Source organism: Colletotrichum gloeosporioides, assembly GCF_011800055.1.
Source record: "Colletotrichum gloeosporioides strain Lc1 chromosome Unknown consensus_65, whole genome shotgun sequence".
NCBI lineage: Eukaryota > Fungi > Ascomycota > Sordariomycetes > Glomerellales > Glomerellaceae > Colletotrichum > Colletotrichum gloeosporioides.
In genome coordinates, this window is record NW_025544710.1 from 1,026,484 (window position 1) to 1,048,256 (window position 21,773).

The 21,773-nt window shown below is 54.4% G+C and overlaps 9 protein-coding genes across 9 annotated transcripts; 3 read left to right on the top strand and 6 right to left on the bottom strand.

Annotated features, from left to right (window-relative positions):
- Nucleotides 1-143: 143 nt before the first annotated feature.
- GCG54_00012559 (Heptaketide hydrolyase ayg1) lies at nucleotides 144-1,593 on the bottom strand (the record flags this gene model as incomplete). The annotated part of the gene is made up of 5 exons (XM_045412435.1): nucleotides 144-308; nucleotides 358-490; nucleotides 544-1,292; nucleotides 1,341-1,415; nucleotides 1,465-1,593. 5 exons carry the CDS (start codon nucleotides 1,591-1,593, stop codon nucleotides 144-146), a joined length of 1,251 nt encoding a protein of 416 aa, XP_045261470.1.
- A 12-nt stretch (nucleotides 1,594-1,605) lies between these two features.
- Nucleotides 1,606-1,877, bottom strand: GCG54_00012560 (uncharacterized protein; the record flags this gene model as incomplete). The annotated part of the gene is made up of 2 exons (XM_045412436.1): nucleotides 1,606-1,732; nucleotides 1,819-1,877. 2 exons carry the CDS (start codon nucleotides 1,875-1,877, stop codon nucleotides 1,606-1,608), a joined length of 186 nt encoding a protein of 61 aa, XP_045261471.1.
- A 1,471-nt stretch (nucleotides 1,878-3,348) lies between these two features.
- On the bottom strand, nucleotides 3,349-4,186 carry GCG54_00012561 (Glucosamine 6-phosphate N-acetyltransferase; the record flags this gene model as incomplete). The annotated part of the gene is made up of 2 exons (XM_045412437.1): nucleotides 3,349-3,592; nucleotides 3,672-4,186. Coding segments are annotated over 2 exons (759 nt in total), but the record flags the coding sequence as incomplete, so codon positions are not given.
- Nucleotides 4,187-6,984: 2,798 nt separating this feature from the next.
- On the top strand, nucleotides 6,985-10,431 carry GCG54_00012562 (uncharacterized protein; the record flags this gene model as incomplete). The annotated part of the gene is made up of 1 exon (XM_045412438.1): nucleotides 6,985-10,431. One exon carries the CDS (start codon nucleotides 6,985-6,987, stop codon nucleotides 10,429-10,431), a length of 3,447 nt encoding a protein of 1,148 aa, XP_045261473.1.
- A 403-nt stretch (nucleotides 10,432-10,834) lies between these two features.
- GCG54_00012563 (Xylosidase/arabinosidase) lies at nucleotides 10,835-11,815 on the bottom strand (the record flags this gene model as incomplete). Its single annotated transcript, XM_045412439.1, has 1 exon — nucleotides 10,835-11,815. One exon carries the CDS (start codon nucleotides 11,813-11,815, stop codon nucleotides 10,835-10,837), a length of 981 nt encoding a protein of 326 aa, XP_045261474.1.
- A 775-nt stretch (nucleotides 11,816-12,590) lies between these two features.
- On the bottom strand, nucleotides 12,591-13,299 carry GCG54_00012564 (uncharacterized protein; the record flags this gene model as incomplete). The annotated part of the gene is made up of 2 exons (XM_045412440.1): nucleotides 12,591-13,063; nucleotides 13,137-13,299. 2 exons carry the CDS (start codon nucleotides 13,297-13,299, stop codon nucleotides 12,591-12,593), a joined length of 636 nt encoding a protein of 211 aa, XP_045261475.1.
- Nucleotides 13,300-14,674: 1,375 nt separating this feature from the next.
- Nucleotides 14,675-17,356, top strand: GCG54_00012565 (Oxidative stress response two-component system protein SSK1; the record flags this gene model as incomplete). Its single annotated transcript, XM_045412441.1, has 4 exons — nucleotides 14,675-16,138; nucleotides 16,462-16,684; nucleotides 16,746-17,104; nucleotides 17,162-17,356. 4 exons carry the CDS (start codon nucleotides 14,675-14,677, stop codon nucleotides 17,354-17,356), a joined length of 2,241 nt encoding a protein of 746 aa, XP_045261476.1.
- A 652-nt stretch (nucleotides 17,357-18,008) lies between these two features.
- GCG54_00012566 (uncharacterized protein) lies at nucleotides 18,009-19,211 on the top strand (the record flags this gene model as incomplete). The annotated part of the gene is made up of 2 exons (XM_045412442.1): nucleotides 18,009-18,452; nucleotides 18,555-19,211. The coding sequence occupies 2 exons, from the start codon at nucleotides 18,009-18,011 to the stop codon at nucleotides 19,209-19,211; spliced, it is 1,101 nt and encodes a 366-aa protein (XP_045261477.1).
- A 248-nt stretch (nucleotides 19,212-19,459) lies between these two features.
- On the bottom strand, nucleotides 19,460-20,553 carry GCG54_00012567 (Tyrosine-protein phosphatase; the record flags this gene model as incomplete). The annotated part of the gene is made up of 3 exons (XM_045412443.1): nucleotides 19,460-19,685; nucleotides 19,714-20,042; nucleotides 20,158-20,553. The coding sequence occupies 3 exons, from the start codon at nucleotides 20,551-20,553 to the stop codon at nucleotides 19,460-19,462; spliced, it is 951 nt and encodes a 316-aa protein (XP_045261478.1).
- Between the last annotated feature and the right edge of the window lie 1,220 nt (nucleotides 20,554-21,773).

The window sequence follows — 21,773 nt, forward strand, 5'->3', positions numbered from 1 at the left end:
ATAGAAAAACAAAAAAGGGGGAAACATTCAGAAAACATTTCGTTCATCTGCACTTATGATCACCACTCTCGCTGACGATAAGTTTCTGGTGTCTCCGCATGAATTGAGTGTTCTTGTTGCAGCCAACGGTGCACTACCCGTATTTACATCTTGCTCTCCATGACGCTCTCCATCCATGGATACACGGATGCATTGGCCATGGGGTACCCCATGTGCAAGGCTCCCGAGAAGAATCTAGCCTCCTTAGGCGTACCGTACTCAAATAGCATCATCGAGTCTTCAATAGGCATCAAGCCGTCAAGTGTGCCCTGATGTCGTTAGTCAAAAAGATCTCTCCGGCAAGGTGCGTGGACGTACGTTGATTAACAACAAACGAGCGGACGGCTTATCGATGATCCCGGTCTCGAGCAGAGAGAACTTCTTTTGCACGCCCGCCTTGTATTCAGCAACCGTCTTGTAGCCATGTTTCATGGCCATCGCCGGAGTTAAACTATGCCTCGTCAGTCTCAACATTCGCAATGTTTGATACCTTTGTCCACTCACAGGAACGGGTATTCGTGTCCGTCCGCCTTCTCCAACCATTCCTGGTCGAAGAAATAATGGCAACCGGCTCCTTGTGCAATAGATCCTATCAGGCGGTCCTTGTGAGTGTGCGCGATGCGAATGGCGTAGTATCCGCCGGAGCTAAGGCCCCAAACCAGGACCCTGTCCATGTCGAAGCGGCCATCGGCAGCCATCCAGTCTAGGACGCTGCTCCACAAACGGTCGGGACTCTCCGGATCGGCGGAGTCAGCGGGGCAGTCGGCGGTTCCGGGGATTTCCACAATCACGCTTCCCCAGCCGCGCGCGAGGAACTCGTTTGAGCGGACCGTATTGTCAGGACGGTAGCCGTCAAGACCAGTCATCAGAATGACGACTGGGCTAGGATTGCTCTTGGAGGCGCCGTGAGGAACTCTGACATAGAACGGAATGGACTTTCGGTCGCCGCCCTTGGCATGCTTGTGCAGGATGGAGATGTCGCTGATGGGGCAATCCCATGACTGGGCCGCCTTCATGTACACCTCTTTCTGAGCCTCCCACGCCTTCCACTTGACTGGGCAGCTGACTTCAGGGTACGCCGTGATGTATGGAAACCGCGCTATGCGGTACACGGTGCATGCTCGGAGGTACAGGTCGCTGGCTTCGTCTTTCTTGCCCGCAGCCGCCGCCCTGTCGCCGTTGGCTGTCAGAGCCTCGGCGATCGGAAAAAAAGCCTCGGTGTATGCAGCAGAAGTTCCGTCATTGATGTTTTCCTAAAATCTCCGTCACAATTTGAAGGTCACAATTTCTGGTAAGCATACCTTGATCAAGTGCTCGAAAATGGGCTCAAAGTCCTCATACTGTCCGTCATGGAAAGGGTAGACGCTCTTGGTGCACTATAATGGTCAGCGCCTGGAGTTTGTCACGATTTGCCACGGAGCGTACCGGAAACTTCCATTTGGTTTCCCAGAGAGCCTTGATTCCCTGGTGATGAGGCATCTTGCGCTCGAAGGCTTCAGTGCCCATCACCCATTGCCGCTTACCATCCATCTCAGGAAGCTTGTGCGGCGACATGTTGGATTAGTTTCAAGATAATACGCGGACGGTTCTTTGCTTCGTGAAAAGTGGTAGTCGACCCTTGGCGATGAAGACGGGTTTCACTTTGTTGCTTCTTCGACGTACGACCTCGCGACTGGCCGATTTACTAATGACCCTATAATTCATGAGTTACAAGATCATTGGGCCGTGCTTGCCAGTAGCCGGGGTTGATTCCTGGCTTTGGATGTACAGAAGACTTACTCTGACTGTAGTGAAGCAATTCGCACGCGAGCAATGGCACAATGCAAGTCTTCAATCATGACGGAAGGCAGATTGGAAAGGCAGGCGCAAAGAGCTAATTTAAATAGGACAACGTTCGATCTGCAGTCGCTTTTTCGGGATCCAATGAAAGTGCGCTCGGAGTTTTAAGGGGTGGACTTGCAGGCTTGATATACTTCGGTGGTGGCTTCTCGGACTGTTGTAGTTGGGGATATCCGTTGTCCGATCGTAAGACCAATAAAGGGGACATGGAGACCGGCGCACGTCTTATACGAACGGGACGGGCGGCGCATCGATCAGGATGGGTTCCGTCAGCTCATCTGCGACGGACAGCGCTTTGGCCACGCATGTGAAGATCTGTGAGGCGCTTCAGGTCTTGACTCTGACAATTGTGCAAGCCCGGAAGTGTCAGGTATGGTACGTCAGATTCTTCAGGCGTTCAAGGTGGTGGACAAAAGCACGGGAGCTCCGAAGGAAGCGGGAAAACTGGGTTGATGACGGAGATCCCCCGGACTGGTGCATTGTGTTTATCAGCCGGATCCGGACGCAACAGTTCTTTGTCCTTGTGTCTTTGGATCTCACTGTCCTCGAATGAACTTTGGCGAAATGTTCTTAAACCACAACACATGAAGGAAAGAAAACAAGCAAGCGCAGTTGAGGTGACGAGTGAACCATGTTCAACATGCAGTCTGCGCGACGCTGCTGTGCCTTCCTGTCTGAACATGACATTTCTGGTGAGTCTGATCCGACTCATGGCAAGTGAAACGCGGGGCATAACGCTCTTTGACCAAGATCCGATGGTGGACGCCCCGACCAGCTGCGACAGACAGACACAACGGCTAGACCCTGGAGGTGGTCTTGGTGCGTAGGGAGACAACCTCATCCTTGGCGACGGTAGAAGCCCAATCCTGTCTGAAGCAGCCAGTACTCAGCAGCAGTCTGGCTGACTGCGTATTAGGTAGATACGACGGGCTGACCAGCCACTCATTGCGAACAGCTAGTGCATGTTGGTTCCTCAGATAGAGTCACAGCGAGCAGGGTGGCCAGTCATCCGAAGGTAGCAACGGACGGGCTAGAAACGCTTGGAGGGAGCGCGGTCAGGACCAGCTGATGTGCGGTTTGCCTTGTTTCGATCATTGCGCTGCAGCCAACCTGGAAGGGGTGGCAACCAATAGTAGTATTAGGTAAACACACGAGGCTAAGGAAGGCATGATCCGTGAGCGAGCATCTATCGTCTCTATTTCTCTGTCGCTCTTACTTCTCGATCTCATCGTCCTCCGAAGCGAGTTCGGTGCTCGCATGATCTAGAGCTTCAGTCCTGCGGGAACCCATCAGCAGCAGTCACCGATGCAATCCAAGTTCGCCTTGGCGCAACAGGGTGATGAGCCGGACTGCGCTGGCAAGGCGCGTCAAGTCGATTCGATCCAAGCGAAGAGACTGCACGACGGGGAACGACGCGACATGACACCCCAAGATATCGGCGACCAGGGTTATGAATAGGAAAGTGGCAGGCTACTGGGCCTTACTCTTGTCTCCCTCGTAGTAGTGAGCCATCTCCAGGCCAGCTCTCCTGAATCCACATTTGACATAGAAGCCTTCGTTTGCTTCGCTGCAATCGAGAATACTCTTGTAGCAGCCGACCTTTTCGGCTATGAAATCAAGGGCCTGGATGATACGCAGTCCAAGCTTCTTCCCCTGCTGGTCCTTTGCCACGGCAATGTCCTCGATGTGGCCAACCAGACCCAGGCTGTGAATGCTACGCGGAGGGGAAATGTGCGGTCAGCAATAATCTTCTGCGGCAAGCGCGGAGCTGCAAGGCGGTGGCTACAACTCACAACTTGCGCTCGACAATCAAGGCACCGGTTCCAACAACAGCTTTCCTACTTGTGTCTTCAATGACGAGGATATAGTAACCATCGCTTTTGGATAGCCAGTTGTAGCGTTCGGCGAATTGGGACTCGCTGATCTCACCGACAGTGGTCAGGACGCGGAGGCAGTCGAGAAAGCCAGCATTGTAGTCGGAGAGGCGAAGAGCGCGAACGACGTAGCCTTCGGGCAGCGCAGAGGCAACAGCGGGGGAAATGAGGTTATCGGAGAAGAGGCCCGTTTCAGCCATTGTGACGGAGTTTCTGCGCGTTGCAACCTCCGGAGACTCGGCCTCGATAGCAGGGGGAAAGTGATCGGGTTGGATCGAAATCGAAATTCTGCTGCGCAAGTCGAGGGCTTGGTGGAAGACGAGTGAGGCGGTGACGAATTTCGTTGGGGGGAGGAACAGACAGTCGAGCAGCAGGCGTTGTTGGGTCAGCGAGGGAGCAAGACAGCGAAGCGGTGAAGGCCACGCGATGGATGGGCTGAAAAGAGGATGAGAGAGGGAGAAGAGCCAAAGGAGAAGGCGAAAGAAAGTGAGAAGGGGGGAGATGTTGTGGTTTATTGACGCGATGTTTGCAGACTTGGTCCCCTCTCCGCCGGACTGGGCGACATCCACATTGGATCGCAGATCTCAGGCAACCTGGTCAGGTACGGTAACCGTACCTTGGGTACAAATACGGGGACTGGATGTTGAACCCTGGTGTCGTGTCGTGCTGAGCTGAGCAGAGTTGTGCTGTGCTGAGCTTCCAAGCTGGAGGTGTAACGGGAGCCTGTATCCGTACCTCTAGGTGCCTAAGGAACCTTAGGTAGGTGCCTCGCAGCTCGCTTGCCGGGTCCTGGTCACCTGCGCCCCTCAGTGTCCCTGAACTACCTTACCTTACCTTAAGGTAGGTAGCACCTTAGGTACCTAGGTATGAAGGTGCCCCCCACCATGGCCATCAGCCCCTGCCGTCATCATTGACAGCGTTGCCGGAATGCATCGCCAAATACCTTACCACCAAACACGACTACCTACAGACGTCTGCCACCCTCCGCCTTTGCAGGCCGGCGATTTGTGGCACCTCATTGGCTGTCGGATGCCATGGAATCAGCAGCAGCAGCAGCAGCTTGTTTCCACCGAAGGTACGAATACTAGGTAAGTTAGAGTACTTTAAGGTATCCCGTAGAGCAGCACAAAGCAATCCATGGAAAAGGGGGCCCATCAGTGCTGATGGGGCCCCCCTTGCCCGCATCCCACACTGGACGGGATGATCTGAGGGCTTGGCCTGCGCGTATCTATTCATAGCCCCATTCCCGGGTCGTCGTGGACAGTAATGTATTTGAAGATAAGAAGGCCTTCGAGAAAAGGATGACAGATTCACATGAAGGCAGAGAATAATTAAGCCTAGCGTTTAACTTACCCACTTATACGCACAACGTGGAGGAATGCATGCTAGAGAGCATCAGGGCAGGTACTGCAATAAAGGTTGGATGAGCCGCACAGATGATGCAAGGATGGGGAAAAGAACGGCCAGCCACAGACAGGAATTGCACCGCACTACAGGAAACAAAACATGGCGATCCGGATGAGCTGGGGAACGACGATGAATGCCACAGTTTCAGCTTGTTTTCTAGCGTCTAGGTAAGATAAGAGTGTTTGGATGGCAGCCACACTCAGTCCCGTGAGGAACCTCGTCTCGGGTTCCAAGTAAGGCACCGCCTCGGGCCAGCTCACATGTGGTGGCCTCGATAGGTACCCGGAGGCAGACGGACGTTCTGCAAGGCACCCAACACCCTGCCTACAGAAAGAATAGGTCAACTCGGACTTGGACGTCCATCCATGGCATCAAAGAAGCACGGCTACCTAATGGAAGGTACCTTACAACGGCTTGTACTTTGCCATTACCGTTATCGAGGCTTTGTGCCATGCCATGGTCACGACCATCCCCTTAATCGAGATGTTCCCGCCAGGCTCGCCTAGGGTGTGCTAGCGTTGGTCGGCGAGCCTCTTGGGGCTGGGCGAATCCATCACCAACTCGAAGTCGCCGCCGTCCCATCTCATCTCATCTCATCCCATCCCGTAGGTGCATACCTTCCTATGCAGTAGTAGGTATCCCAACCCCATCCATCACGCTACGCGCTACGCTAGGTATTAGTGCCCTCCCCTCACAACTGCCTCCCCTTCCCCTCCATTTCACAAGTTCAAACAGTGGGAAGCCCCAATGGCCGCCGTCCCCAGCGCCGTCTCTGTCTTCGCCGCCGTCCTTGCGCATGAACATCCCCCACAAAATGCAATCACATGCTGCCACACGCAACCTAACGTCCCACCTGCTCCTATTGGAGCCCTGGCGCGGCAGCGGCTCAACACGTCAACCCAGCGATCGGGGACGCGCGCTGATCCGCGCAGCCCAGGTCAACACATTTTGCCCCGACTCCCCGTCTCTCCTACGCCAAAACATACCGGACAGGGTCCCTTCCTTGCCTCTTCCACGCCCACACGGGCTCCCTTCCCTTCTCGCAATAGGTATTACCAATACCTATCTGTACCTACCTAAGGTACNAGGGCTCCCTTCCCTTCTCGCAATAGGTATTACCAATACCTATCTGTACCTACCTAAGGTCCCTACCTCACCTAACCTACCTGCCGTGCTACCCTTCCCTGCCCTACCACCTTCTCCCCTCAGTGCCGCCGTCCGACCTTGTTGTTCTACGCCCCCGCGGTCCTGTGCGCCGGGCTAGGTACTCTACTCTTGTTTCCTGCTTTGCCTATTCGGGCCTGCTGGTTCTCCCAAGCACATTACTTAGTTTTGCTCTGCTCTCTTCGCCCGCCCGCCTGCACACTTGCGTTCGCTCGCATGTTGCCACTGTCCGCCGACTTGCCTCTTCCCTTTCTGCATCATCTCATCTAAACCCTGCGACCGCTTCTTCTATGCTTCTTCTCATTCTTCCTTTATTTCTGCTTCCTGGCTGGCGGCTGTTTTAAGCCTGACTGCGTTGCGAAGCCTCCCCCTTATCTTTACCTCTCCTTTTCTCACCACGCTTTCTTCTCTTCGCCATCTTGGTCTATCAGATACCACGCAACGAAACATACTCTTTCAAACTAACCAGAGTTGTGGCAGGGTGCCAAGCATAACATGTCCGCAACATCTGTTCCAACCTAACCAGCTTGACACCCAGAAACAAGACCAATTTCCCCCGTCGTTGCTTGTCTTCGTTCGATGCTCATACCTACGTATGCGAGCTCCAGCGCCCACATTCACATCCGCATTGGCGTCGCCGGCGGCATTGATACCACAAACAATGGATTCAGACGACGAGTTAGACGAAAACTCCCACTACTTGGTCCATGTTCCTCTCGAGTCCCAACAGGGCCGGACTGTGCTCCCAGCTCCTTTTGCGAAGGCCGTTAGCTTGGCTACCCGTTCGACGTGTCTTGCCATCCGAGTTGGCACCCTCCTCAGCTCCTATGGCTTCGATGCTGCCAAGTTTACGACCCTTTCCAGTCTGGAGCTAGGGCGCGGTCTCCTCGAAGGCATTCTCAGCAGGGCCGGGAGGGATATGCTCACCAGATCCAACAGTGACCTGGCCAGGGAAGACGCCGAGACCGTTCTGGAAAGAAGCTTAGAGCATCTCCACCATGCCATGTCACAGATCGTCTTCTGGACCACTACCGGCTTTCAGATGACTGGTACCACCTTCTCCGTTGTGTCCGAGATATCCCAGCTGCTGCTGTCATCTCTCGATCAATTCTTTGGCTCCACCGACTCCTCTCGTGCCATAGCGAGTATCATCACTCTTATTCGTCGCGAGTTTCAGAACCCAGCAACCGGAGTCGAGGGCGAACGAGTAGGGGTTGTCGATCTAGTCATGGGCCTGTGTGCTCTGGCGTACCTGCAACGCAAGTGCCGCCGTTTTCTGGAGGAGGAAACTCGCCGTCTGGGTTTTGAGGAGATTGTTTGGGACGTCGTCGTGTTGAACGATGGGGAACGGGTGGATGTACACGAGAACAGTCTATACGGCGTTCACAAGGGTCGTTATCAGAGCAAGGGCCCCGACATTCTGGTGTCAATGCCCAGTGACCAGTCCAATCCCAATGTTCTGGCCGCTCTCGAACGTCATGGGGGCCAAGACACAAGTGAAGATGAAGACGATGATCTCCCGGAAATACGCCTCAAGAACCAAATCATGCGAACCTTGCCGTCGGATGCGAGCGTGTCCATATCCACCACGACTCTGACGAGAAAAATGATCACCGTCGACTTCACGGGTCCCGAACCCCCCATGGTCACGCCCCCTCCAGGAGTCGAGGTCGTCGAGCGCGAAGTTCTCCCATCGTCCGAGCGCCAGGTAGAGCTGGCACGCCAGACCGACAACCCGACATATCGTGTGGTCTACCGGGTGGACAAGAACAAACAACGAAGTACAACATACCGGGGCTTCGAAGAATCAGAGCACGTTGCTGGGTCAGTGGAGTGCATGGACGATACTGAGGAGTCTGATGATCACGGCCGGGAGCTTGATTTCGAGGAGCCGCCACCAGCACCGCCCAAGTCTTTGCCATCACGGAGCTCTTCCTCAATGCCCGGACAGGAGGTGACGCCTAGCCCTACGCCTCGACGTGCGAAGGCAGGACCAGGACTATCCTCACCTACTTCGGGAAACCGAGCCTCGCAGATTCCCACCCCGAAACAGAACCCGGAGAACGCCCCCAACCAGAAGCGGCAACGTGCACCTCTAGCACCTCTTCCTGTCAAACCACGACAAGAAGTAACTGCCCCGTCGCAATCTGATAACAAATACGCATCCAAGAGGGCCAAGAGTGAAGCTGCCTCGTCTGGCAAGCCTTCTGAAAAGCCTTCCGAGAAGAAGGGCGGTATCAGGCAAGCATTGAAAAGGGGCACAAGTTCTAACATTTCCAATCTGTTCAGCCGGGACGGGCCAGGCCCTGGGAGCTCTCACTCATCCGGGAAGGTGAAGCCAGCAGCGAAAGCCCCTCTCCGAGAAAGGGCCACACGTACGCCGGCGCCCACCAGCCATCCGTCTCAAAGCAGAGCGATGGGGCCTACTGCCGCATCGAACTCGCGTGGCCGCAATTACGATGTTCCCTCTCCTGTTCCACGCAGCTCGTCACGGGCTAGTTACATCTCTGTGCACGAGCGTCGGCGCGACTCGGTAGTCTCGCAAACAGATACATATTCTTTCCATACGTTTGACGGATACCGGCCGCATTCCCCAGCCTACGGCCGTCGGGATGGTCAAGGTCAGAATGGCATTCCCAAGTCCAGATCAGAACGGGATATGAACGAGAAGCCCTCTTCCCCCATGAAGTCCCGTAGAGCTCGCTCCCATGTCAACACTCCAAGCTTATACAGCATCGCGACAACGGGCTCGCAAACTTCTTTGGTTTTATCTTCATACTACCAAAAGAGTGCTTACACAGATTCGGAGGCAATCGACACCTTGAGAAGGGCCGGCATTGTGGATGGAGTTTTCCCAGCATTCCATCTACTTCGCAACGTCACACGGTATATGCGATTCTCGTCAGCATCATATGGATCCAATTTTCTGAAGTTCATGGGCATTTCTAAAGAGATGCCCATTCTGAGAGCTTTAGATGACACCCATCACGAGATACGATCTTTTGCCCACCATACCGAATCCGAAGCCGCGAGCATTCTGCTTGCCTCATTTGTTGATCCCCAAGGTGGCTCTGACACGACTGGCTCGACAGGAACCGGAGTTCCTTTGGTGCACTATATCTCTCTAGACCATGAGTCCAAGGCAGTCGTACTGGCATGTCGTGGCACACTTGGCTTTGAAGATGTCTTGGCTGACATGGCGTGCGATTACGACAACTTGTACTGGAGGGGCAAGTCGTACAAGGTTCATAAGGGCATCCACGCATCAGCCCGACGTTTGCTGTACGGTGGCGATGGCCGCGTCTTGTATACGCTGAAGGAGTCTCTTGACGAGTTCAGTGACTACGGGTTGGTCCTTTGCGGCCATTCACTCGGCGGCGGAGTCACCGCACTCCTCGGAACGATGCTTGCAGAGCCTTCTGCCACCGGCACGGGCTTCGTCACATCGTCCGAGCCTCACCGCCGCCTCCTTGGAGATGGCCGCTTCTTAGAAACCGATACAACGCATGTGTGCTTGCCGTCAGGTCGTCCCATTCACGTATATGCATACGGGCCGCCGGGAACCATGTCGCCATCGCTGCGCAAGGCCACCAGAGGGCTCGTTACAAGTGTCGTCCACGGCAGCGACTTGGTTCCCTTTCTGTCATTGGGTGTGCTCCATGACTTTCAAGCTGTTGCTCTCGCATTCAAGAGCGACAACCACGAGGCAAAAGGTGAGGTGAGACAGCGGATCTGGCAGGCTTTCCAGTCCGGTCTGGCCGACAAGTGGTACACAAATAGCAGCCGCTCAAGCTCTGCCGAAGAGGACAAGTGGAGTGTATCGGCGCTGACGACTTTGCGCTCTAACATGATGAGTCTTAAGCTTTTGCCCCCCGGCGAAGTCTTCCTCGTGGAGTCGACGCGAGTATTGAGGCGGGACGCTTTTCTTTTGTCCGATGAAGAAGACATAGGCAGGCCGGCTCAAAGAATTGTTCTCAAATACGTCCGAGATGTTGAGTCTAGGTTTAGAGAGGTGCGATTTGGCACGAGCATGCTGATCGACCACAGCCCCGCAAAGTATGAAGAGGCTTTGAATAAGTTGCGTTTTGGCGTTGTTGAGACAGCCTAACGAACCCAAGCGGCTATCGCCTACATACCCCATACGGATTTCTTCCATTTTCCCGTTATCTTCTCTTCCCTTTGTCATAGGTATATGCCTAGTTTTCCTATTTGCCCCCATATACCCCCCGCAACCCCCTTGCTATTAGTATCCTACATCATAATGCCTCGCTGGAAGCACCACTTTATGTACTCGAAGTTTGTCAGCATGAGCGACGGGAAATAGGAACTGACGTCAAATTGCCATGGCGAATTCTTGGTTATCTACTATAAGCCCTTATGGATATCAGGGTCAAGTGGTCGTTCTGGTTGGAGGATCAGTAGAAGTACTACCTGTTGAGACGGCACAAAAACAAGTATGGTCAAGAAAGAGATCAGGAATCAAGAATCCATTTTGCTTCACGCCGCATCTATCAAGGCTTCTCCGTTGTGATCTTTCCCTTCGCGTCATAAAAGATCTCCTTGACCTTGACGGATCGCAGGTGGTTCACGCCATTGCTCAGCTCACAGTCGTGGTGAAATAACCACCACCGGCCCTTGAACTCCACGATCGAGTGATGTGTCGTCCAGCCAAGAACAGGTTCAAGAATGCGTCCTCCATAGGTGAAGGGACCCAAGGGGCTTTCGCTTGTTCCGTAACAGAGGTAGTGAGAGTCGCCCGTCGAGTAGGAGAAGTAGTAGAGGTTATCCTTCTTGTGCATCCACGCAGCCTCGAAGAAGCGACGTTCATGGTCATCACCCAGAATGGGCTTTTTCGTCTCGGGGTCAAGGATGAGGATTTCTTGGACCTCACCATCAAACTGGTGCATGTCCTCTGTGAGCTTGGCGACACGGGGACCTAAAGCAAAAACCCCCTTGCCGCCGGGCTCCTTAGGGCCTAGCCATTCGGGGTCAAACACGTCGTTACCCTTCTGGTAGCATTGCAGCTGACCGCCCCACAGACCACCAAAGTAGAGATATGCCTGCCCATCATCATCGACGAAGCTGGCCGGGTCGATACTATAACTACCCTTGATAGGTTCGGGGTCAGGGGTGAAAGGACCCTCAGGCTTGTCCGACACGGCGACGCCAATGCGGAAGATGTCTTGCTTGTCGCGAGCAGGGAAGTACAAGTAGTATTTTCCATTCTTGAAGGCGGCGTCGGGGGCCCAGAGTTGCTTTGAAACCCACGGAACGTCCTCCGTCTTCAGTACGACGCCGTGATCTACGACGGGCTCGAGAGGATCCAGCGACGAGGTGCTAAAGACGTGGTAGTCAGCCATGTCATATTGGTCGCCATTGTCGTTGAACTGAATATCCGTCTCCCGGTCATGAGAGGGGTAGATGTAGATTTTGCCATTGAAGACATGAGCCGAGGGGTCGGCCGTGTAAATGTGATCGATGAGGGGTGCCATCGTGGAAGATGGGGACTGACACAACGAGGGGACGAGAGGGGAAGTAGCGATCTAGTGCGGGGTTGAATGCGGGGGTTTGGGCGTTCGAAGTTGGGGTCAGTTGTACCCTCCGGTGACTGGTTCTCTGTTCGAGAACACAGCTTGCCGACAACAGAGATATCCGAAGGACGTTTTCTTCATACGATATCAGCACTAGAGAGAGGCGGAAGGAAGGCTCTTAAATATGTTCGTAGGAGTCTCGCTCCCCACCAATGAATATTGGGATTGCGATTGTGGAATACAGGGGAACACAAGTTGGCCTGGTAAGGTGGAATTTGCGGGACGGCTAGCCAGCGCCCTTTGAATTTATCCAGCGCATTTTCCCGGTTTATCCCATCCTGGACCTTGTCCAAGACGCGCCCCAACTTCACAGCGGGGTCACCGCCAAGCCTGCCGATAACTGACGGGAGTCGCCCCGGCTTCTGGGTCGATTTGCTCAGCTAGCATACTGCATGCCGTCTATGAGCATATGAAGAGACGAACAAATCCCCATCACGGTGACCACGCGCAATCCGAAGTGACGCCCGTTCGCTCAGCATAGCATGTGAGTCCTGTCGAGGATTTGAAGATGGTGGACGGGAGGCTACGGCCCCCTTCACGGCAAGACGAATTTAGCCGAGCTGAATAAGATGAAAATGGAAAGAACAACGGCGCGACGGGATGTCGAATCGGGAGCGGAGACTGTAAAATACGAAAGTCTCAAAGCGAATCGCTCGTGGCGGCTTCGTCACCCAATTCAGAAGTCTTGGATACCAGTTTCTCCTCGCTTTTGCGTGCCATGACTGACACGACCATTTATGTCGTGGTCCGCGTCGCTAGCCCAACTCGGGTCTTCCGCATCAAACCATGCGTCCTCGGCGTCGCGTCTCTCCATGTCATCGTATTCGTCGTTGTCATCGACTTGTGTGTAGTCGAAGTCGTCATCATGACCGTGAACAAAACGTTCTGCCAGAAACTCGGTCCATCTATCCAGCCCGTCCTGCTTATTCTGTGTTTGGGAAAGATCAGATTCTGTGGTGAAGCGTTTGGCGGAGTCAATCTTTTCAGCATCACCGCCGTTAGCTGAAGACTTGTTGAGGTCGGCAAGGCGGGCCTCTCCCCTTAGCAACGACTCCTCTAAAACACGGGAGTAGCCTTTGGCTCGGCCATCTGCCTCTCGCTCTGCGGGCGTCTGAAACCTGCGGACCAGGTTGTCATAGAGGAGAGGATCTAGAATGTGGTTATTACGAGCGTCTCGAAACGTAGATGATATGTGGCCGTGTGAATAACGCGATAGACCGACCTGTCAGCTGGTGTTCTGAGTTTTGGAAGTAATGGGGATTTCTGGTGAGAAACTCGCGGCGGCGGTTGTGGGAGCGGATATTGTTGGATTTGGTGGGCGACCTTGGAGGGCGTGGAACAGGCCTATCATATCGTTGTTCTGTCTCTTGCGGTTCGACGCACATGATGGTCAAGACTTGCTAAGCTCCGACGATGGGCTATTGGGATATGAGGCTGAACTTGCAGGACCGATGGATATGTCATTATTTAGTTCAGTGTTATTTCGAAGGTGAAGTGGGTCATGTCGGGTGGGTTGGTCGGTAATGTCAAGAAAGGTAGGTAGGTACAGCTGTGAGTGTGCCTTAGGAACATTGCGCCTTGGGCGCCCAGGTTCGGACCCTCACTACCAGGTAAAGTACGAGCGCTTGTTGTTGATCTTGACCAGGAAGCTGTCCTTGAATTTCCATGGTATTCATCTATCGACAAACTCACGAAGTGGTCACATTCAGTATGGCGGATCGGAACGCCGTTTAGGAATTCGCAAGCACGGGCGCGCTGGCGTGCAAGATCTCGATGAACGACAGCCGGTCAAGTCGGAACTGAGGCGACCAGGGACTAGGGCGCCAATGAGGATAGGGGGAAAAGGGGTGGGCCGATGGCAGCACGAAAGATGGCGGCCAGATGTGGGAAATGAAGGAGAAAAGCAGGCTTTTTGCCATTGTATTGACTGCGTGTGTACCGTTCCTATTCGTAAGTCTGGTCTAGGGTGCTGCTGTTCTCACCTCATCTATGATTTGCGATTGTCCTAAGGTGCCAACGATAGACCTTGCGTTACTGGCAGATTTGGCATCGTCGACTCGTCTAGGTACCTTACCAAACCGGGCTACCTTAGGTGCCTCGAATTCGTTACCCGCGTACGTTGTCTGTTGGGGTGCCTCGTCCTGGACCTGCTCGCCTCACCTTTGGCCTACCTGTTGAATCCAAGGCTTCTGCTTCATGGTTGAAGGCTCTAGTCGAGGTCCAGGAAGGTAACCATCATTTATCCCTTCATATGCCATCCACGCCGTCCTGTCCTCTCCGCTACCCCCAGAGTAAGGCCTGTCATTTCTCCAACTGCATCGTACCGATCCATCTTCTTTCGCCTCTTTCATTCTTCCTTTTGTTTTTTATTGTCCCTACCAACCCAACAACCCAGATTTGCGTGTTCCACACATACGTAGCATTTACATTCCTTTTGTGTCTGTCTCATTGCTACCGCGGTCCTGGACGAAGCGTCACTGAGACCAAAGTCACAAAAGACCTAACCTTGTAACAATTGTTATCAATCCATCAATCCACCTGATCACCACCAAACAAGAGTATATCACCCGCCACCGCCACACGCCGCGACGCGACACGGCACGACACGACACGTACGATTTACGGACCCTAGCTGTGCCGCACCTGCTCGACTGCTCACCTGCTCTGCTCATCCGCCGTTTTCTACTCTTTGCAGCCCAACGCGACTTCAGCTCTCTCGCCTGGGAGTCGCGCCCTCCCTCGCGCTGGATGTGAGCTTCTATGGGTGCTGCTGGTGATATCAGAGCTCGCCTCAGGGCCAAATTCATCCGGAGAAACTCGGCCGCCCCCTCGCTAGCATCCACAAACGGCACCAACGGCGATGCTCACAGCTCGCTCACGCGGCAATCCTCGGCCGCTGGAACCGCTTCCAGCTCCCAACATCTGCACCAGCCCCATCACCAGCCCCAGTCTCAGTCTCAGCCGCACACTCCATGTCCTGGCAGCCCTGAACCTGGCGCAGACCACCCGCTGCTGCAGAGATTGAAGGCGGCAATTACGCTTACCACTGCCCATGAACCACATGATAAAGACGGCAATGAGCAGCCGCCACCACAACCATCGCCTTCGCAGCAACAAGAAACAGATCACCTGCATCATGTCCATCACCTCGGCCAGGACGAGAGCGTTCATGCGCCTGAGAGCAGCACATCTTTGGTGACGGAGGGTTCCGCTGACAGTACGGACGAGCAGCGGCCCAAAGACACTGGAGACAACTCGGGTATGGGTGCCCACAAGCCACACACCAACGCTGACTCGGCCGCGCTGATGTTACCTGCACCTGCTGCTGCCGCTGCCGCTGCCGCTTTTGACCAACGTTCAACTAGCGGCGACCTTGGACCGACAGGAAACGATCTGCGCTCATCAACGAACACTACCGTGACCACCGCTGCCAACACCATCAATCTCCCAAGCATCAATGAAAATCAGGCCTTGCCTGCCACTGCCTTGTCGGAACCTCACGCTGTCGACGAACATAAGCAAGACCAGAAGCCATTTCCCCTACCGCCGCAATCCCCACCCCCTCCAACTGTAGTCGTCGAGGCTGACCCTGCCCTTCACCACAACATCGACCGTCTTGGCCCCCTCAGCTATGCCATCGGCACCCCGACGCCGCTTGTTGCCGCCGTCCTACCAACTTCACCATCGTCGCCCAGGCCAGACGGGCCTCCTCGCCGCCAGAGCCTCCTGCCCCCTCGCCAGACTACTCTAATCCGCACCTTGCTCGACGCCGCGCAGACGAACCACGAAGTCGATCCCTCCGCAGTCGAAGCGCTGCTTCCTATCAACGGAAACATGGTCACCCGAAAGGTTTGGGTGAGGCGCCCTGGTGCCTCTCCTACTCTCATTACCATCAATGAGGATGATTTGGTCGACGACGTGCGCGATATGATTTTGAGAAAATACGCCAACTCTCTGGGCAGACACTTCGACTCTCCCGACCTCACATTGCGCATCTGCCCACGCGAGCAGAGGCAGGACCGTCTACTAGGCCCCGAAGAACCCATGGGCCGCACCCTCGATGCGTATTTTCCGGGCGGTCAAACGGTTGACGAGGCTCTGGTCATCGATATACCCAGCAGACGTACCCCGAGACCTTCTCCTCGGGCCCCAACCCATGCCACCGCTGTTTATTATGCCGATGAAGGTAGGCCATCTGAGGCTGGCGAGGGATATTTTCCTCCTGTAGGCGCGCTTCCGTCACCCAATTTACCCGTTCCGGTCGTTGCTCCTGCCACCACCGTCCCGGCACATCCTCTCCATCCCGCCCATACCGTACACCCACACGTACCCCACGCACATTCTATTGCCGTGCTCGGCACTGGCCAAATACCACCCATCCCTTCTCCAGGAGGCACACGTTCTCGCGCATACAGAGAAAGACCCGAACGCCCGCGATTGGGGAGAACCCATACGTCCTCTCCGACCATACTAAACGTCGCTAATGCCCAATCCATGACTGCTGCCGCTACTGCGGCGACCCACGCCTCACACGCATTTCACCCAAGATTGCCGCCTTCAAGGACGCACTCGAACGCATCGGAGCAATCGGCTACAGCGCCGGTGGCACCGCCACTTCCAACACCACCTGCCCCAGAAGTGCAGCAGGTGCAGAGAGTGGCAACTCCTCCGCCAAGAACAGCGTCGCCTCGTCCGGCAAGTTCTCGGCCGAAGAAGACGAAGAAGAATTTGGATCATCCAACTTTGCCAGCCGGCATACTGAACGGCGGGGTGCCGCCAATTAACGTTCTAATTGTTGAAGACAATCCAATCAACCTAAAATTGCTTGAAGCGTTCGTCAAGCGTCTGAAGGTGAGGTGGAAGACGGCCGTCAATGGTCGGGACGCCGTCTCCATGTGGAGAACTGGCGGGTTCCATCTCGTCTTGATGGATATTCAGCTTCCCATAATGAGTGGGTTGGATGCTACCAGAGAAATTCGGAGGCTAGAGCGAGTTAATTCCATTGGCGTGTTCTCCTCCTCTGCTTCCAGTGTACCGGAATTGACGAATGGAGAGCTGGAAGAGAAGGATCGTTTGACGAACATGGAGCTCTTCAAGAGCCCCGTCATCATCGTTGCCCTAACTGCCAGTTCTCTTCAAAGCGACAGACATGAGGCGCTGGCTGCTGGTTGCAACGATTTCCTTACCAAGGTATGCATCCGTCATGGTTTTCACGCCGGGGCAAGCGAATGCTAACACTTTACACAGCCAGTTAACTTTGTTTGGCTCGAGAGGAAAGTCATGGAGTGGGGTTGCATGCAAGCCTTGATCGATTTTGATGGCTGGAGAAGGTGGAAAGACTTCTCTCAACAAAATGACGACACTGATGCGGCCAAGAAATCTGCCATCTTAAAAACGAAGGCGAAGAAGAATCGGCTCTCGATGACATCAGTTCCAGCATAATGGCTTTTTAGGTTTTGTCTGGGACAAACATCCAGCAAGAGTCCAGCAGCGTACTACCGAAGTAGCCAACAGAATCTTGGACTGGGGCCAGAGGGTATTGAAAGTAGGGACACAATTCCAAGGGAACCATCGGAAGGAACACACCGCTCGTAGCGTTTCAATGCGCATGGGTTGGGCTTAACGTCTACGCAGCTAAATACGCGGGCTACACGACAGGTCCGGAATAAGGGAATACACGAGAATTATGTACAGGGTGAGACCGGATGGTGCAAGCACTCAGGCAATAATGATAATAAGCAAACAAACGAAGCACTCTGTATATTGGAACATGATCAAAAGCATCGGAAGAGTTGAGGGCACGCAGTTCACGATCGATCTAAGAAGTTCCTTCGCACTTATTCGAACGGAAATGGCCAGCTGACTAAGGGGGGGAGGGGACGGGCACTGACTGGATGACTAAGGCAACAAGGCTTTTCCACCAGGCCTGGTCCGTGCCCCAGCTCAGAAGAAAATGAGGGAAAATTTTGATCACGGACCGACCTTTCCTTCCTCCCATCACAATTTTCGTGTCTCGACACCGTCTGCACTCCAATGATCTCACCATAATTGGCGAATCTAGGTGCGCATCTGCGGCCAGACGACTTTGATCACAATGCCTCCACGAAACGGCTCGTCATTGTCGCCACTGACCGTTGGCGCCAAGTGGTGCGATGCTCAACTGAGCAGAGCGTCACGATCCTGTCCTGCCGCGCAAGTCTCATGCCAGTTTTCCACAACGTCGCAGCAGCTCAGACGGTCAAAGGCGCAGCACAGTCTTTACCGATGGCTGAAGGATCCTAAGGGTGGCATGCTGTTTCGCGACGCTCCTCAGAATGGTCCCAAATACGTGGGATCGCTGCCAGACCAACCCTTTCCTCTGAACCCTCTTTTCAGAAGCCAGTCCGTGTTGAGCGAGGAACTGAGGGAAGAGATTTACCATCGAGTCAAGACGAGCAAACACTCGCTCAAGACGGTATCATCTTCTCTAGGTGTCGATGTTCGCCGAGTTGCTGCGGTGGTGCGCATGAAGGAGATGGAGAAGCAATGGGTTGCCGAGGTAAGCTGTCACCTTTTTTTTTCTTCCCCCGTTACCCAGTTCCCCCGGGATCAATAAGCATTCTATGATGATCAACTTTCCAAAATTCGATTAGTCTTGAAGACGTACTACATGGTTACACCTTTGGCACTGCGAGCCTCTCTGATTAGCTACACTATCTCTCTTCGCAACATTTCTGGATTCTGCGTAGACAACCTGCTGACAACAATCATACAACAGAAGAAGCAGCTAGCTACACCCTATGCTAAAGCGGTTCTGGGCATGCTTCCCCAGACCATCTTGAGGAAGGAGGCTCAAATTCCCCATGAACCAATCAATGAGATTCACGTACACAAACTCACGATGCAGCAACTATTCGTCCCCGTGTCCGAGTCGCGTCAATTCAACAGGGAGGACGCGGCCAAGGCGTTCCACAGGAACATGTTATCCGCCGACCAGCGATCGCCTTTAAAGGAGCTTGTGACAATGAGGAAATCAATAGACGGCGGCGTGAAGCCAGCTGAGGCGTTCGAGAAGTTTAAGGAGACAACTCGAGCTGAAGAAGACAAGCTGATTGAGAAGGAGAGGCGGCGTCTGGAAAAGGCGGAGGAAGAAACAACACGCGTGGACACTGGTCGCTTTGAGTTCAGATTCAAGGAGATGAACGTCGAAGCTGCTGGCAAGAACGGCCGTGGCCGCAAGGCTGTGGGCTGGAGATATGGTGTGCCTTTCTATGACCGCAAGAAGGGAGAGTTTAAGCTCCCCACATCGGTACCATGAACATTCAAGTTCGACATGATTTGAGTAGTCTTCGATACCAAAGCACGGCATGCTGGCGAATGGCTATTCGCTGCAAGAACGGGGGAGCCACAAAGGTCTGGTTAGTGCCATGTTCAACATTGGCGTCGGTCTGACAGAAAACCGACGGCTGTAACTACCTACTGTATGTATACATGTAACTGTATGACGTTGATTCAGCGAACGGGCAGCTCCTCGAAGGAGTTTTAGAGCCCCAAAAAGAATTTTCATCAAAGCATGTACTTGGTGTGCGAAACCCAGTCTACAACACGGTGACCATCTGCAACATCCACGATGAGGTTCTTGCGAATCTGCTCTATAGCCTTTGGGGAGAGGCGACATCTCGTCTGCACAAATGACTCGACCGACCCGTACTCATGGCGTATCAGTTCGAGAGTGGAAAGCATGTTTTCCTTGCTGAGGGTTTTCAGAAGCATCAGTGGCGGTTTGGCATAGCTGGGGTAATAAATGATCTATCGCATACCGGGACCCGATCATGCGGCGGGCGCCTTCCGGATTGCCCTTCATGGCCTCGGTGGCCAGCAGGTGGTTAACGAGTTCTTCTTTACGGTCCTGCAATCCAATGTCGGTCAGGCTGTACTCGTGGGCCACGACATCGTCTGAGACGCCGCAGAGGCTGAGAATGAGTGCGCAGATGACGCCCGTCCTATCCTTCCCAGCTGTGCAATGGATAAGCAACGGCGTCGGAATCTCCGGGGTGGCGAGGTGAGACAGGATAGTCCGAAAGGGGTCTTGAGGATGATCCGGCCCTGAAGCGGCGCGCAGAATGTCGGCGTAGGCTTTGGTGAAGCCCTGTGGCCACGTTTCAGATTATCAACTTCGACGAGGTGAAGATGGCCAGGGAAGAGGTCGAGCGGGTAGTGGGTCCGACGTCCTTCCAGACGTAGACTTGGGGCTCTTCACTCACCTCGGTGCCGTTACTGGAATAGTTCTGGTAGCGGAGGGCGATAGCCTCGGGGCCGTAGTCCTGGTCCTGGAAAACGGGGACGAAAACACGGGTGGCACCCGGCCATTCGCGGACGTCGCAATTGGTGCCTGCTTGCGCGAGGCGCTTGAGCTCGACGGCGGAGCGCAAGTCATAAACGTGGGTGATACCGATGTCCTGGAGAAGGGCGACGCCTCGGTCCGTTAGGCGTGAAGGCTCTGCGGAGCGAAAGACAATGCCCGATCTCAGGATGCGGCCCGGCTGAGAGTCAATCGGGTAGCCGCCAGCATCGCGAAAGTTTGGGAGACCAGGAACGGGTATAAATGGCGGCTTGGGCAACTCAACCGCGTGGGAATCGGATGTAGCCCCGTCGGACATTGTGCGACACAGGCAAGATATCTGCTAGGCGGATGACAGTTCGTCGATGTGATACAAATCCACGAATGTGACAGGAGTGTCAACATAGCGATGGCAGCACCGCTGAGCTGGAGAGATGACATGGACGACGGAAAGAGGCTCCGGACCGGGCCGAGCGTTGGAGCGCTCAGCGGTCAAATCCATCTGTCCCGAGGTCCAGTGTGTGGGTGTGGGTGCGTCGGATCCCCCAGCGCTGGGGGGGNNNGGGGGGTGTCAGGCGCGGGCATCCAAAGCCTGTTCGTATCTTCTTCGACAGAGCTTCCCAAGTTGGGCAGGACCCTGGGATCTGACCCTGCCTACGAATCTTGAATACCGGGCGGCTGTTGTGTCGTTACTGGAGGCTCGACTGCATCTCCATGGCTTGACGAGGGGCGGATAATACTGCGTCCAATGATTTACTGCCACAAGGAGTGCTTTCCCAGGTACTCTGCATCGTGACCAGGTCTACGTGTTACTTGCCCGGCTCACGGTGTTGTCCTAGGTGGCAAGAGAGCGAATCACTCAAGTCGGTTCCTGAGTTAGGTAAGGTAGAGAGACTTTGAACTGACTGAGCCGGATGAGCTTCTGCCATCTGTCCATGTGCCATCCAGCGTAACCTGGAAGCTTGAGCTTGGGCCAGCAGATGATAGTCCCCCTGTCATCTGCGAGTGCTGCTCTTGCGTCTTCCATTGGCTCGCAATGCACAAGGGGTACTCCAAGTGCGTCATAGGGGACCATTTGAGAGGCGCCATCCAAAATTGCTTACCTTACCTTGAAGTCACCAACCAACCCAGGCCTAGTAGGCTTGAGACCTCTGAAATGCCAGGGCACTGGGCACCGGCACTCAGGGCGTCAAAGCAAGGACGACATCAAGATGCCGATCAACCTGTCTGGTGTTGGCTAGCGTTGAATGGCACGATAACTCACCACATGAGGTAACCTGGCATCGCCTTGGGGAGGTCATGACCCGTTCGCGACCTTCCCTTAGCGCGCGCAAGACGAGACACCCTCTGCATTGCCCTAAAAGCCCTCCCTAACCCAGCCAGCCCCGTTTGTCCAATTCCGCAGTTCTTCTCCTTCATCGTCATCCCCAGCCACCGTTAAATCGCCAGGAATCATACGCTTTAGCGCCGCCTCCGTCGAACCTCCGTCAAGCATTCGTCGAAGCTCGAAACCCCGTTCCGTAACCGGCGACCCGCCCC